This window comes from Hemitrygon akajei, chromosome 4, assembly GCF_048418815.1.
Source record: "Hemitrygon akajei chromosome 4, sHemAka1.3, whole genome shotgun sequence".
NCBI classification, from domain to species: domain Eukaryota; kingdom Metazoa; phylum Chordata; class Chondrichthyes; order Myliobatiformes; family Dasyatidae; genus Hemitrygon; species Hemitrygon akajei.
In genome coordinates this window covers 50,672,275-50,686,713 of record NC_133127.1, presented here as the reverse complement: position 1 = coordinate 50,686,713, position 14,439 = coordinate 50,672,275, and the positions used below count along the sequence as shown (strand labels likewise).

Below are 14,439 nucleotides of genomic sequence, written 5' to 3'. Positions count from 1 at the left end.
AAAGCATCCTGTGTAGATGCACAATGGGTCCGGTATGGCAACCACTCTGCATGAGACGGCAAACTGGTGGCTATAGCTCAGTACATCATCCTCCCCTCCATCAACTGTCTACACTTCTTGTTGCCTCAGTGAAGCAACTATTAGCATATTTAAAGACCCCACCCCCCGATCATTCTTTCTTCTCCTTTCCTGCAGGCAGAAAATAAACAAGGCTAAAACACATACCACCAGGCTCAAGGATAGTTTCTATGCCACTGTTACGTGACTATTAAGTGGTTCCACAATATGATACAATGGACTCTACCTCGATATGATCTTGCACCTTATTGTTTACTTGCACTGCACTGTCTGTAGTTATTACACTTTGCTCTGCATTATTACTGTTTTACCTTGTTCTACCTCAATGCATTATGTAATATTTGGTCTGTATAAACAGTAAGCAAAACAGCTTTTCACTGCATCGTGTTGCACTCGACAACAACAAATAGTTACTACATTAGGGCTTAAAGTTATAATTTGAATCCCCCTAAACAGTTTTTAATACTTCAGTCGGTTATCAGGTTTAGGGAAAGCAAAAACTGGAAAGTGGACTAAGGAATGTCAAATTGGCCAGGATCCCATTCAAATGACAGCAGGATGAAATCAGTGACCTCCTCCTGTTGGTGAGTCCGTGGAATTCACTGCCTCAGACAGCTGTGGAGACCAAGTCACTGAATATACTTAAAGCAGAGGTTGATAGGTTCTTGAGTAGTAAGTACATCAAAGGTTAGAGAGAATGCAAGAGAATGGGATTAGAGGGAAAATAAATCAGCCACGATCAAATGACTGCGCAAACTCGACAGGCTATATGGCCTAAATTTGCTCCCATTTCTCCTGGCATGACACTTCAAGTGGGTAGGAAGGAGCACAAGACACAAGGATAGGAAATAGATTACACTTTTAAAGACTCAACATTGACACAATGGGAAAAATACCCTCTTGCACTGTGACTTTTGATTTTTGAGCAATATAGAGAATAATTCTTACCTTGTGGTACTCTACCAAGTCTGCAAGTGTTGCATGCTGTAACCGGTCTACACCAAAGAATGTGTATGAGTCCTTGGAGGAGTCAATCAGGAAGTGCTTGTACCCATCACTGCTTCGATAGGACAGGCAGTAACCAATCATCCGCTCACTGATTCTGATTAGAAATGATCCAGTTGTCTTCTTTTTCAGGAGGTCCTCAGCCTCTCGTCTTGTTAGAATGCCTAAAAATAAACCGGTACTCAGTGGATGCTTCTTAGCTAGGCCCCAGTCTTGGCCAGTGGTTCAGTTTGCGTAGAATTAGATACTCTATGACCAAACCACACAATCCTAAACCTCCCATAAATAAAAATGTCACCTGCAATTCCTAGCTGCCTTGAATGACCTCAAGATACAAAACTTTGAAAAGCAAAAAAACTGGGTTTAAAGGTCAAGAGTCACAAGGAAGAAAACAGATTTAGGGTAGAAAGTCACACAGTGGTGCTGCATTGAATAAGGCTATTCAACCCAGGCAATGGCAATCTTGGTAGACCCAGTACCAGCCTTCTCCATAAATCACCCTGCATATTTCATCCTCAGATACTTTTGAACACAATTCAATCTGCCTTTGCTAGTAAAAGCTGTGCCCATCTAACCACTGTCTAAGATATTTCTTTTCACCAATCTTCCTTCCAGGTTCTCTAGGTTTTTTCTTAAGCTAAAAAAAAAATCAGAGAATCCTAGGTTTTTTGTAGGAGGTTGATGTGGGGGAGGGGTGGGGGTTGGAGAAAGAGGCTGGATCAAGCAGGCTGGAACTGGACTATAGAAGATGCATGTTTCAGTGAGTTCACCTCAGTTTTTAAAATGGTGCTTTATAGGATAGATGAGGTGGCAATGGTTCCACTGGCTGGGATGCCTGTAATGAGAAAATCTAAAATACCAGAGACACTCAATAAGTGAAAGGTTAACATTAACGTTTCAGGTCAAAGAACCTTTGTCAGAACTCTTTCCATAAATGCTGACAGATCTGCTGAGTATTTCCAACATTCTGTATTTTTAATATTTTTAAAAAAATGCTTGTTATTCATGAGCGATGAGAAGTGATTTCTTCAGCTGAAGGCAAATGACTCTTTGGGATCCTCTGCTAAATAGGGCTAAGGAAGTTCAGTTGATGATTATTTCAAGGTGAAGATTTGCAGATCAAGGGAGAAGAGTTTAGTGTAGGAAAAAAAAACACAAATAAAAGATAAGCTAATCTACTGATTAGCCTACTGAAAAGCAGGTATGAACTGCAGAAGGCTATTTCAAGGGCAAAGAGATCATTTTGAATGATGTTGGAGGCGACATCGGATGCACGGCAACTCTGGTAGTGTTTCCAAGACATTACTTCCTACAAAGTGAAACCCAATGGCATGAATGGGCAGCGACGCTTCACTACCAGATGAACTCAATGCCTTTTATGCATGCTTTGAAAGGGAGAATACAACCACAGCTGTGAAGATCCCTGCTGCACAAAGGAACAAAGGAAGAGATGCCAGCAGTCTACATTTTCAATGTCTTGTGATTATTGCCCTCATGGATCATTACAGGGTCATTCTATTTGCTGGAGCTGCTGAAGATTCCTTTCATGGGAGCAATCAAGCTATTGTTGTTGTCTTCAATGACTTGTGCAAAAGGGCTGGGACCCTGACACAAATCTCTAATGAATGGGAGTGAGGGATGCAGGCAAGCAGTGAGTAGAAGACAAAAGGAAAAGTACAAAGTTGCCAATGGCCTAAACCTTTAAATCAAGGGTTTATTCTGCATCAAAAGTTAAAGAAAAATGTTCCAAAAGTCATGAACTTCCCAAAATAAAATCAACAGAACTAATGAATTTGACTAGTGTGTGAAGGAAACAAACTTCTCATCAGATGATAGTAGATTACAGGTGAACACAAACTTTGGCTTTGGGTTTGGGTATTTGATCCTCTACAATATTCCACGTGGAAATTTAAACTGGAGGTGGCAGTGTTATTTTAGGAGGTTGAGTTGTGAGCTCGGCATTAACCCGGCATGGATGGCGAGTGCGCTTTGGAGCGGTCTCTCACTGGATCGAACTCAGGAACCTCCGTTCTCGAGCTCGGCGCTGATCTCACTGCACCACCAGCCGACTTTGCTTGCTTTTTCTTTCAAAGGTTAAATTTTAGTTTTTTTGATTTGCAGTTTTTCCAAGTTGTAAAGCTTTACATTTGAAATTTTGGTTTAAGTCTTACATTTTTAAAAAATGTTTCAATAATTCTCCTTTCAGCTATTAATTCAATATTTTTTGTAGAATTTGGGTGGAGACTTGTTTTTGAGTATTGAAATAAACTACCGTAGATGTCGGATTATAAGCCGCTACTTTTTTCCCACATTTTGAACAGCTTTGAACACTGCGGCCTTTACTACGGTGCGGCTAATGCATGGTTTTTTTCATGCCGCCAAAAACATTTTGCCTCGTAACAGTAGACCAATAAAATTGATGAGTAGTTCACAGAGGTCCAATGAAATTGTACGATAAATCAAGCACACTTTCACAATCAAATTATTGTAAATCAGTCATTTGTACTCACCCTCATCAACATGGAAAACACTCGAAGAAAAGCATTGTGCTGCCTTTATGGCAGTTATTTAGTTTATAATATTTTCGCTTAGTAATTCATTTGTTAGTTAAAGTTAGAAGAGTTTTAACTATTTGTTTTCTGTACTACATCGCGGGATGCTATGACGTCACACCTGGTTTCGCCGCGTCTTGTGGGAAAAATGCCGTTTGCGATAAACGGGAAGGAGGGGGCGAGCACATTATGCGAGCGGCATTAGATCTGAGCGAACGCTACTTTTAAGTTAAAGGCGATCAATAACTTTTCCTGGTAGGCTGCAGTATATATATTTTTTACCAGTCGTTAGGAGATATTGGAATGTTGTTCAGTAAAAAAGTATACGCAACGTATATTTAAAAGTAGCCGCGTTACAGGCACGGTTCGAAAAAAAGCATTTGCAATATGTATTTGTTTATGTTACCATATGGATTTAATTAAAAGTTAAAAAATCCTCACGTGTAATATCTTTCTGTGTAAATATCTCATATTACAACGTGGGACACCTGCGGCCGAAAATCCGGTGCGGCCTGTACAAGTACAAAATTGATTTTCTTTCTAAAATTAGAGCCAGCGGCTTTTAATCAGGTGCGCTCTGTAGTCCGGAATCTACGGTACTTCATCTAGTAAAGCCAGCACCAAGGTGCATCTCAGGAACAATAGTTCCGAATACTCATCAGAAATGGTCACATGGTTAAAATATATGTAGCAAGTCAGGTTGATCTCACTGCCCCTTTTGTATAATGTCTAGAGTTCCTTCCATGTAACTAATCAATGATCAGTGGCTACAACCACCACCATCACTCCTTGGCATTCAAATGATATAACCATCAAAGTCTCACCAAAAACAACCTGGGGATCATCTTTGACAGGAAGTCAACTGAACTTGTTACATACTGTGTTTATTAGGGAGCAACCAAGAGACTGGGCATCTGTGGGAAGTGACTCAGGTCCCCAAAGATTAATGAAATATTCTCAACTGGAGGAAACTCCAACAATGCTCAAGTTCAACACCATCTAGGACAAAAGGGCCCACTTAATTTGAACCCCATTCTCCATGTTACCTTGCCTGCAGTGTGTACCATCTGTAAGATTCATTTCAGTTGTGTTGGATATGGTTAGTTTGATCTGGTGGTTCTTCAGAAGTCAAGAATGAGGCACAAAAGCTTGGACCTTATGACCGTTTAATCAAATATTACAGGAACAATGACAGATAAAGAACAAAGAAGTGTGGTTGTCTTATACTAACAATTATCTCAGACTAGAGTGGTAAGCAAATTTCATTGATAAGATAATGAAATAGATAGATTCAGTTTGGCACTTGCAGAAAAATTAAGAAGCTTCTGGAAGACACAGAATCAACTTAATTGCGTACTGATGTCACCTCAACTGGTAACGAACATTTGCGACCTAACCTCCAGACTCAGCAAACAACCCTACAAACAGAATCAACTAGAATACTAGAAAAACAATACTAGAAAATTTACTGAACAAATACATGTTGGTGATTATATTCAAAATTCTAAGCACAAGTAAGTTAATCTACAATAACAACTCTACACCTTAAACAATTGCTTGCCAAGAATATTCTAGTATCAGCTGTTAATGATGCAGCCATTAAGGACAAAACAGCAGGAAGCACAGGTTATCCCAACTTGAAAATGTGCTATTTCTCTGCTGATACCATGTGCATTTCCTGGAGCTCCCCACTTGCCCTTACAAGTATAGCTCCAATTCAAGAAGTCTGACACTATTAAGACAGAACAGCTAATCATACTCCTGACTTGTGCCTTATAGATGGCAAAAAAAAAGGATTTGTGGTGTTTGACTCTAAATGCTTCAGAATCAGGTTTAACATCATTGGCATGTTATTAAATTTGTTGTTTTGCCTCAGCAGTACAGTGCAATACTAATGACAAAACTATAAACAATATAGTGCAAAAATAGAGCAAAAATGTGTGGTAGCAGAGACAGCTTCCTTGTCCATTCAGAAATCTGACGGCAAAGGGGATAAAAAGAGCTGTCCCTAAAATATTGAGTGTCTTCAGGCTCTTGTACCTCCTCCTTAATGATACGAATAAGAAGAGGGCATGTCCTGGGTGACAGGGTCCTTAATGATGAATGCAGCCTTTGAGGCATCACCTTTTGAAGATGTCTTCGATGCTGGGGAGGCCAGTGTCCATGGACACTGGAGTTTGTAACTGTCTGCACCTTGTTTCAATTCTGTGCAGTGGCTCATCCAGACCAGATGGTGATGCAACCAGTTAGAATGCTCCCATGGCAGATCTGTAGAAATTTACTGGAGTCCTTGCTGACATACCAAGTCTCTTCAAACTCCTAATGAAATATAGCCATTGTCATGCCTTCTTTGTAATTGCATCAATATGTTGTGGCCCAATATAGATCTTCAGAGACGTTAACACCCAGGAACTTGAAATTGCCCACCCTTTCCATGGCTGATCCCTCAAGGAGGGCTGGCATGTGTTCCCTCGACTTGCCCTTTCTGAAGTCCACAATCAATTCAAGGCCGTTGTGACAGTGTTCAAACAGCTGATCCAGCTCACTTCAGTATGCCTCCTCGTTACCATCTGAAATTCTGCAAACAATATTGGCATCACTGGCAAACTTATAAATTGCCTAGCCACACAGTCATGGATGTAGAGAGAGCAGAACATTGGGCTAAACACACATCCTGAAGTGCGTCAGTGTGTCAGCAAGAGGAGAGGTTATATCCGATCCACACTGACTGTGGTCTCCCAGTGAAGACAAGATCCAGTTGCAGATGGAGATTCAGAGCCCAGGTTTTGGAGCTTGTTGATTAGTACCAAGCGTACGATGATGTTGAACATTGTTTTGTAATCAATAAAGATATTCCGATGGTCCAGGAGATTCAAGGCCAAATGGAGAACGAGTGAGATTGCATCGCTGTAGACAAACTGCGATGATAGACACATTGCAGCATGTCCGTGTCTTTGCTAGGCAGGAGTTGACCCTGGCCATGACCAGCCTCTCAAAGCACCTCATCACAGGAGATGTGAGTATCACTGGGCATATGACTGTCACACTTTTGAAGTAGGTGGGAACCTCCGATTGCAGCAGTGTGACGGAAGGTGTCCTTGAACACACCCACCGGTTGGTTTGCACAGGATTTCAGGCCCTACCAGGTACATTATCAGGGCTTGATGCCTTGCATCACCCTTTGTCTCGGAGGTTGATGTCAGAACATCTTTCAGAGATCGCAGGGTCACCAGATGCTGCAGAGAACTGCGTAGATGTAGTTTTATTTTCCCTTTCAAAACATGCACAAAAGGAGTGAGCTCACCTGGGAATGAAACATCAGAGCCATTCATATTGGGTTTGGCTTGTAGGAAGTAATGACAGGCCATTACTTGCTACAGGGTAGCTAACATCTCACCCAATCTTATGTGGCTAGTCCAAGTGACTGTTGACAGTGATAATCAGGGACTGAACAATAGCAATGGCATTGAATGTAAAGGGTAGGTGGTTAGGTTTTCTGAATCTTGTAATAATCTTGTTTTGTGGTGCCAATGTTTTTTGTCACTGATCCACTGGTGCATGAATGCTGTCTGGGTCTTGCTGCATGCAGGCCTACTGCTTCACTTGCTAAGGGACTGCAAATCAAACTCAGCATTGGGTAATCAGCAAACATCCCCAGTTTTGACCTCAAGGTGAAAGGTTCCCATTGATGAAACAGATAAACAAGGTGATTATCCAAAAGGCACTCCTGAAGCGATGTCCTAGGGCTGGGATGATTGACTACCAAGAACCAAAACGATGTTCCTTTCTGCAAACCCCTGCCACTGCTAATCACCACTCACACTAATATCCTCAGTAAATATTAATTTCCTTCATTGTCCTTGCAAGATATCTGCAGTGTGTAGTCTCTAGAGTGGCTTCCCTCAGCTATACTGAGCAGACAGCAGAGGCTCCTCCCCAAGTTGTGCCACCTACACTTGGACTCATACGCATTACTCCTGCAGAAATACTCAAGTCAGTGGTGATACGCTCAATGACAACCTTGCTAACAGACCAAACCACACTTGAGGGGAAGGGATGAAAGCAAAGAGTGAAAAAAGAAAAGAAAGATTTCAATAGCTTACCATGAAACCAGGGAGCTATGACATCACTGTGCTTTTCATATCCAGCTCGCAGTGGGATCTGCTGTTCTTTGAACCATTTGATGATGTTCTCCCTACTGTTGTTCAGTTTTGGCGGCTGTGCTTCTGTTCTGTGGAGATAACAGGCAATGGCATCAGCCAACTGTAGCCAGGGGCTCCTTTAGGCTGCGGTTCCCAACATCCTAATTTTCCTGGAATAAAACTGATGCTTCATCTGTTTTTGTCCTGATCAATATGTAGGAGGTATTGCACAAAAGGAACAGGCCTTTGGACCTAGTGGATGAACAGTTATCAGCCACCACATCTCATTAACATTGGATAAAGCCTTTTTAGAGAAATCACCAGTTATGACCCATAACTATATACCACTGTACAAAACATTCTCTTGCTCCAAAATACAAGGGAAATAAAAGATTGTTAATTTCAGCCTCCTATCCCTCTTGCTGCTTTTCTTGTAGCCTCTCCACAGACTACAGAACTAAACAGCAATAGTTGGGATAACAAGGTTACTCTCACTCTGGTATTAAATAGACTTAAAAGCTTGATTCCAAGCCTGATGGGGGTGAGGGGGGTGGGAAAGCAGTAGCAAATGCATCCAGTTGCAAGACAACGGCCATGCATCTGCAGCTGTGACATCACTGCAAGTCCAGACTAAACACCTCGACCTGAAATACTGTCTGTCCATTTTCCTCTACAGATGCTGCCTGACAGTTTCTCCTGTAGCTTGCATTTTCCATAAGTCTCCAGGTTTGGTCTAGAGGATCGGGTAATACAGTCGGCCCTCCTTATCCGCGGGTTCCGCATGCGCGGATACAACCAACCGCGGATCGGGAAAACCCGGAAGATGAGCACTGTTCACCTCACGTCTCGTTCGTTCACTACTTGTGAGGCGGCATCAGCATTCCTAGAAGCGCTATGATGGTTGCCTCTGTACTGAACATGTACAGACATTCTTTTCTTGTCATTATTCCCTGAACAATACAGTTTAACAACCATTTCCATAGCATTTACATTGTATTAGGTATTTTAAGTAATCTAGAGATAATTCAAAGTATACAGGAGGATGTGCATAGGTTATATGCAAGTACTACGCCATTTTATACAAGGGACTTGAGCATCCGCGTGGTTCGGTATCCGCAGGGAGGTCCTGGAACTAATCCCCCCGCGTCTAAGGAGGGCCGAATGTATACCATTTATTGCTCTTTCAGGATTTTGTCATGGAGTGCTTTAAATACTAATTAGTGCTTTCACATCCAATGTTTGATGGTGGGTTTCTGCATATGCACCAATTGCTGCCCCAGAGTCCGAAGGGTTCCCTCAAGAGATTGATGTTGATATTTCAAGGCAAGAATTTTGAGCAGTGGGAGGTTTAAAATGATGCTTTGTGCTCATCCCAAGTTACTGCAGCTTGGCTCGTGGGCAAATTTGCATCAGCTTCCTGCATGCTGTGCAACTACATTTTATCTTTGAAATGTGGGAACTGGAGGAAGCTGAACGGAGTAGCTGCAGCTAGGAGATTCTGTATTGCTGGAAAATGTCAAGGGGCGATAAAGTGATACAGAGTTGCACATAATTAGGAAGGAAATTCTCTGGCCGATACGTCACTGTATATACAAAGCAGACCAATAATGCCTCGGAGCTAATATTCAGCAAGCATGGTACAGTTCACAACAGGACACAAAATAGTATAGCTTTGGACTTCAAAGTGTACAATGAATAGTGTGAGCCAAGAGGAAGCTTCAGAACCACCGTCCAAGTATAGAATTCAGCCCTTATTTCACTGTTTTCCCTTGAGATGTCTTTACAAAGCACACAATGCAGAGACCTAGATTTACTTTTCAAGCAACTCTGCTTCCCTTCCCCACCTGATATGGTTAGGGCCCCCAATTTACCGTGCGGGGAAAAATTTGCTATTATCTCTTGAAAAATGAGATCATTTCTTCTCCTTGCTGGATATCTTTTGACAATTGTGAAACCAGCCCAATGTGCAAATATCCACTTTACCACCCTCTACTCTACAGACTACATTACAGAACTCCAGCTCACGCACCAAGAGTTTTGCAGCTACCAGAAACAGTTCTGTTTGGAGGACAGGATGCCAGTGCGCCACAGTGAACAGATTCCTGCCTTGCAGGAAGGTGGGGCATCAGGCAAGCCTTAAAAAGGCACTTCAGGATAACTCCTAGTCATCTAGGAGACCGGATTGTTAGGAATCTTGGAGCAGACCTCCACACACGCATGCCAAGATAAAGCTAAACAAAGAGGGGAAGAAAATTAACTTGGTAAGCTAATCTCCAGAGCTTGAACAGAATATTGGATTAACGTCTATTCAGGCATCAACCTGTGGATAATAGGGGTGAAACCAGGTTGATCCTAGTCCCATCATCTTCCTGATAAAAGTCTGGTCACAACTACTCCGAAGTCTCTTTCCCCTACATCCATCCATCACATACTCCCATCTTATTTTTTTTCCTTTTACAACCAGGAATCTAACGCAAAAAGAATGCTACATCCGGTGGGTTTATATCCTATCTAAAAACCCCCAGGTGAGGCACAAAGTTTTATAATATCACTAATTTTTGGAATCCTTCTCTAAACTCGTGCTTCCCACCTTTGTTGCTTTCTTCATTCCTGAATCATTCAGTCCTTCAAAACTCCGATTGTTATCACCCCACTATCATTGGCAGTGACTTCTGCTGTACAGACCCTGGGTCTGGAGATTCCTTCCCGAGCTTCTCTGCCGTTTTCCTCAAATCTTTCTCACCAGTCTGGATTTTATACACCAACGAGCATTTCTCAAATGGCTTAACATCAAACATTCTTCAAGTCTGCTCCCATGAACAGAGTCCAGAGCTTTTCGTCATATGGAAGATACTATGTAGAGGCAGGTGTTGTAGTTCCTGCACCTTCTCCCTTCAGCTGTCATGGCTAACACTGAATCACCAGCATGTGCCACCTTACCAACCAACTGGAATACAAGCCAGGTATAGACCAAATGACCCACGCTGAGAACCATGAGTAGCAAGATAACATGACCAACAAGATTGAGCATGTTTTGTTTCTCAAAGACCATGACAATCAATGTCACAAAAGCTGCCTCAGGAGCCAATCACATTATATAAAAAGGTTTCCACATACAGCACAAAGTACAGAATATTGCAACTGCATTCTAAAACAAACTGGTTCTACAGCTCACACACTTAAATCCTTGTCAAAATTCCAAATGAAAGTACATAAAGAATTAAAATGGACAGTCATGTTTGTAGTTGCAAACTAAGCAGGTAGAGATATGAGTTATAATATTGCCCCAAAATATCTGATGTTAAAGTATATCCACTAACATCGTGCTTCACAGACTACTTACTTTGCATTGCACTCCTTACGATTGACCGCAAATCTACGTGGAGGAACGGGAGGTTTCACTGGAGACTGGAGCTTTTGAAAGTTCTGTGAAATTGCAGATACCTTTCCCCTCTCGATCGCCTTCAGAGAGTGCCGTTTATAATCATCACGTGCTTGCTTAGCTATTGACCTTCGCCTCTCATCAGCTACCTTGGATTTCCTTACTGGCAGAGAAAGGGGGAAATAAGAGTGGTTCAAGAAGGGTTTGTGTTTCAGTTGTCACAAGAGTTTCATCAGATACCTACAACATCAGACAATAAAATTATCCCCCCCAGCATTCAAAACAATAGCTATACTCAGCACATAGTATCACACATGTCAAGTCACTTATAAATTTAAAAAATAAACCATAAATAAGTCAAAACACAATTTTTAAAAAAGGGACAACGTGATTTTTTTTTAAGCCTCACAGCAGTAGCTGCACTTCCAACAAGAAATTTCATACCACCACTCACTCCTGTAGCGGAAACCAAAAATAGCAAACTTTGATTTTGTCTATTTAGACACACCCACTGACTGGTCACCATGAAGCCTGAAGTTTGGTGAATTTAGTTGTTCAGAATAACTAAGCTCTACCCAATGGCCTAGCCCCCTCAATAATCCACAAAAATAAGTTGCCAATACGCAGAAGATGTTGGACTAAATGGATCATTCAGCATAAGACTTACACTCTTTCCCGGTAGAACATAATTGTCCCAACCTAACAAGGTGCCCATCCAGCCATACATTTAGCAGATCTTGCTGAACAAGTTCCAGCTGTGTATGGAGCCAAATTTCCACCAGGAAACAAAAGAGTGGGGGTCTTGTCAATCATTAATATGATTCCACTGACAAAATTCTTTACTGGGATACAAGAATTGCACGTGACAAGAAGCAAATGCAAACAATATCTCAGTTCAGCAACCAGGCATCCAGTGACTAACTAGGTTTCACTGCACGCATCACATTATGACAGATTAAACTTGAAATCACCATAGCAGTACAAATTTCTATGTAAAACCTAGTAATTTCAGGAATGCAGGAAGACGGCATTATTTTGTATAAGCAAAGGACCATAACTTCCTTTTACATAGAGGAGGTAGTAATACAGATGAGCACACATTATAGCTGCAATGGAAGAATCATCACCACAATAACCTGTCAATTTGAATGGGGTGTTTTGTTAAAATTAACAAAAAGAATGTAGGTTACTGCTGCAGTAAGCAAGTCAGATCTAGTTAGCTTGCTCTCTTCTCCTGTTATATCATCCTTCAGTGTCCCAAACAGTCTTGGCCTGTGTGGTGAACTAGATATACCTGTCTGACTGCTCCTGTGGCTCCTCCCAAGACCCTGCTGACTGCCCCTGTGGCTCCTCCCACAGACCCCTGTATAAAGGCGACTGTGGCCTGCTGCTCTCCCTCATTTCCCCAGGATGTAGTGTTGTTCTTCAGTCAATAAAAGCCGATATCTCACTTCCTAAGCCTCGGCGTGAGTTATTGATGGTGCATCAGCCTGAAACATCAACTGATTATTTTCCTCCATAACTGCTCCCTGATTCGCTGAGTTATTCTAGTATTTGGTTTGTGTTGGTCAAGATTTTCAGCAGTTTTTAAATATAAAACAGACTCAGTGTAAGCAGGCCCTCACAGCCACCCAGCAACCTTGATTTAACTCTAACCTAATCACAGGACAATTTATAATGACCATTTAACCTACCCAGCATGTCTTTGGACTGTGGGAGGAAACCAGAGTACCTGGGGAAAACCCAAGCATTCCACAGCAAGGACAAACAGACTCTGTACAGAGCTGCCAAAATGAAACAGCGAACTCTGACACCCCAAGATGTTAATAGCACCACTCTACCTATACATGACAGCATGTCTATCACATATAGATAATCTAGACTGCTCTTTGAACATTGCATTCAGCAGTATATTTTAAGCCCTTTAAAACCCACACGTTTCCACTGCATTGCCTTTATTGTTGCCTTAAACATTCACCCTTAAATCTGAAGAGTCATTGTTTTCCAACCAATAGGAGACAAGGACAACCCTCACAAGTTTGCTCTTTGTTTTGCAGAGAGTAATCTAATTAAGTTTGTTTTCCCCTAGGACAGGTAGACTGCAGTTAGGAAACCAGCTACAGGGAGGCTCCAATTAATGAAACAACTAGGTGGTAGATGTCAGTACAGTTCAAGATTCTTAAGCACAGAGCCAGTCAGAATCTGAAGTCAAATCTCTTGGAGAATTATTTTTAATTAGTGAACTTACACTAAGACTCAAATTCCCCCAGCAACAGCTTTAACAAACAGATAGGATTTCTCATTACTAATGTGTTTATACCATTCTTTAAAAAATAAAACTAAAGCGGTGGCTGGAGGAAAGATTTCAACAGTTTACAGAAAACGAGTACAACAGCTTCACAAACATTACCCCTGGTGTCCTGTCAACACAATAAATTCATTTTCAGACCACTGGAAATTCTGATTGGCAGACCTTTATCTGACCGAAACCAGCAATGTTACCCTTTCAAATCTGCTGAGCATTTCCAGCACTTTTTGTTTTCACTTCAGGTTTCAAAGATCTAGTGCTCTCCCCCATTCTTTCAGTAAGGCAGATAATTACATGTTTGTCTTTTTTTAAAAAAAAGACTTTCTACTACATTTTCAAAGTACTTCATTGGCTACAAATTTCTTAGAGACATCCATTTTTATAGCACCTTTCACAACCACACAAAATCATAGGCTGCTTCATTAATTTTGCTCCATGCTTATCTAAAGCCACACACACATCGTTTGGCTCATCATTTGTTGAGCCTAGGTGGTCTCCTGTATCTATTGGTCATGTTCCTTCTTGACTACCTTCAGGATGTTGGATTTGGTTTCTTTCACTGATAAACATACTGGGGAAAAAAGTAAATCTGAAAGCAAACGTGCAACCAGGGTAGACAAGGCCCCCAATAGATCACTTCCCATATTCACGCAAAGGCATATAGAATGGGTTAAACATGTTAACTAAGCCCAAGATGGTCAAGTTTAAATACTTATGGAGTTGGCTCACATATCCTGAATGACCTTTACAAGAAACTTGTACTCACGGCTCTCACGCCATACTGGATCTTCTTTTTCATTTCTTTGTACCATTTCCTGGGCCTCCTTCAGGTTAATGTACAACTGCTGAGTCCTCTCCTCTTCTAGACGCCTGATCTCATCTTCTTGTTTCCTGCGTTCCTCCTCTTCTTTTTGCTTTGTGGGTATAGAATTAAAGTCAGAGTCCTTCAACATTAAACAGGCCTTCGGTCCG

The 14,439-nt window shown here is 41.5% G+C and overlaps 1 protein-coding gene across 4 annotated transcripts in view; it reads right to left on the bottom strand.

The window, feature by feature from the left end:
• Positions 1-14,439, bottom strand: part of sh2d4a (SH2 domain containing 4A) — a 59,379-nt gene that overhangs the window by 1,549 nt on the left and 43,391 nt on the right. For all 4 annotated transcript variants that reach the window (XM_073042567.1, XM_073042566.1, XM_073042568.1 and 1 more), the window contains exons 5-8: positions 14,234-14,381; positions 11,121-11,322; positions 7,739-7,866; positions 1,027-1,247 (exon numbers count right to left, since the gene is read on the bottom strand). In XM_073042567.1, coding sequence (XP_072898668.1) covers positions 1,027-1,247; positions 7,739-7,866; positions 11,121-11,322; positions 14,234-14,381 — 699 coding nt within the window. The remainder of the gene's footprint in view (positions 1-1,026; positions 1,248-7,738; positions 7,867-11,120; positions 11,323-14,233; positions 14,382-14,439) is intronic.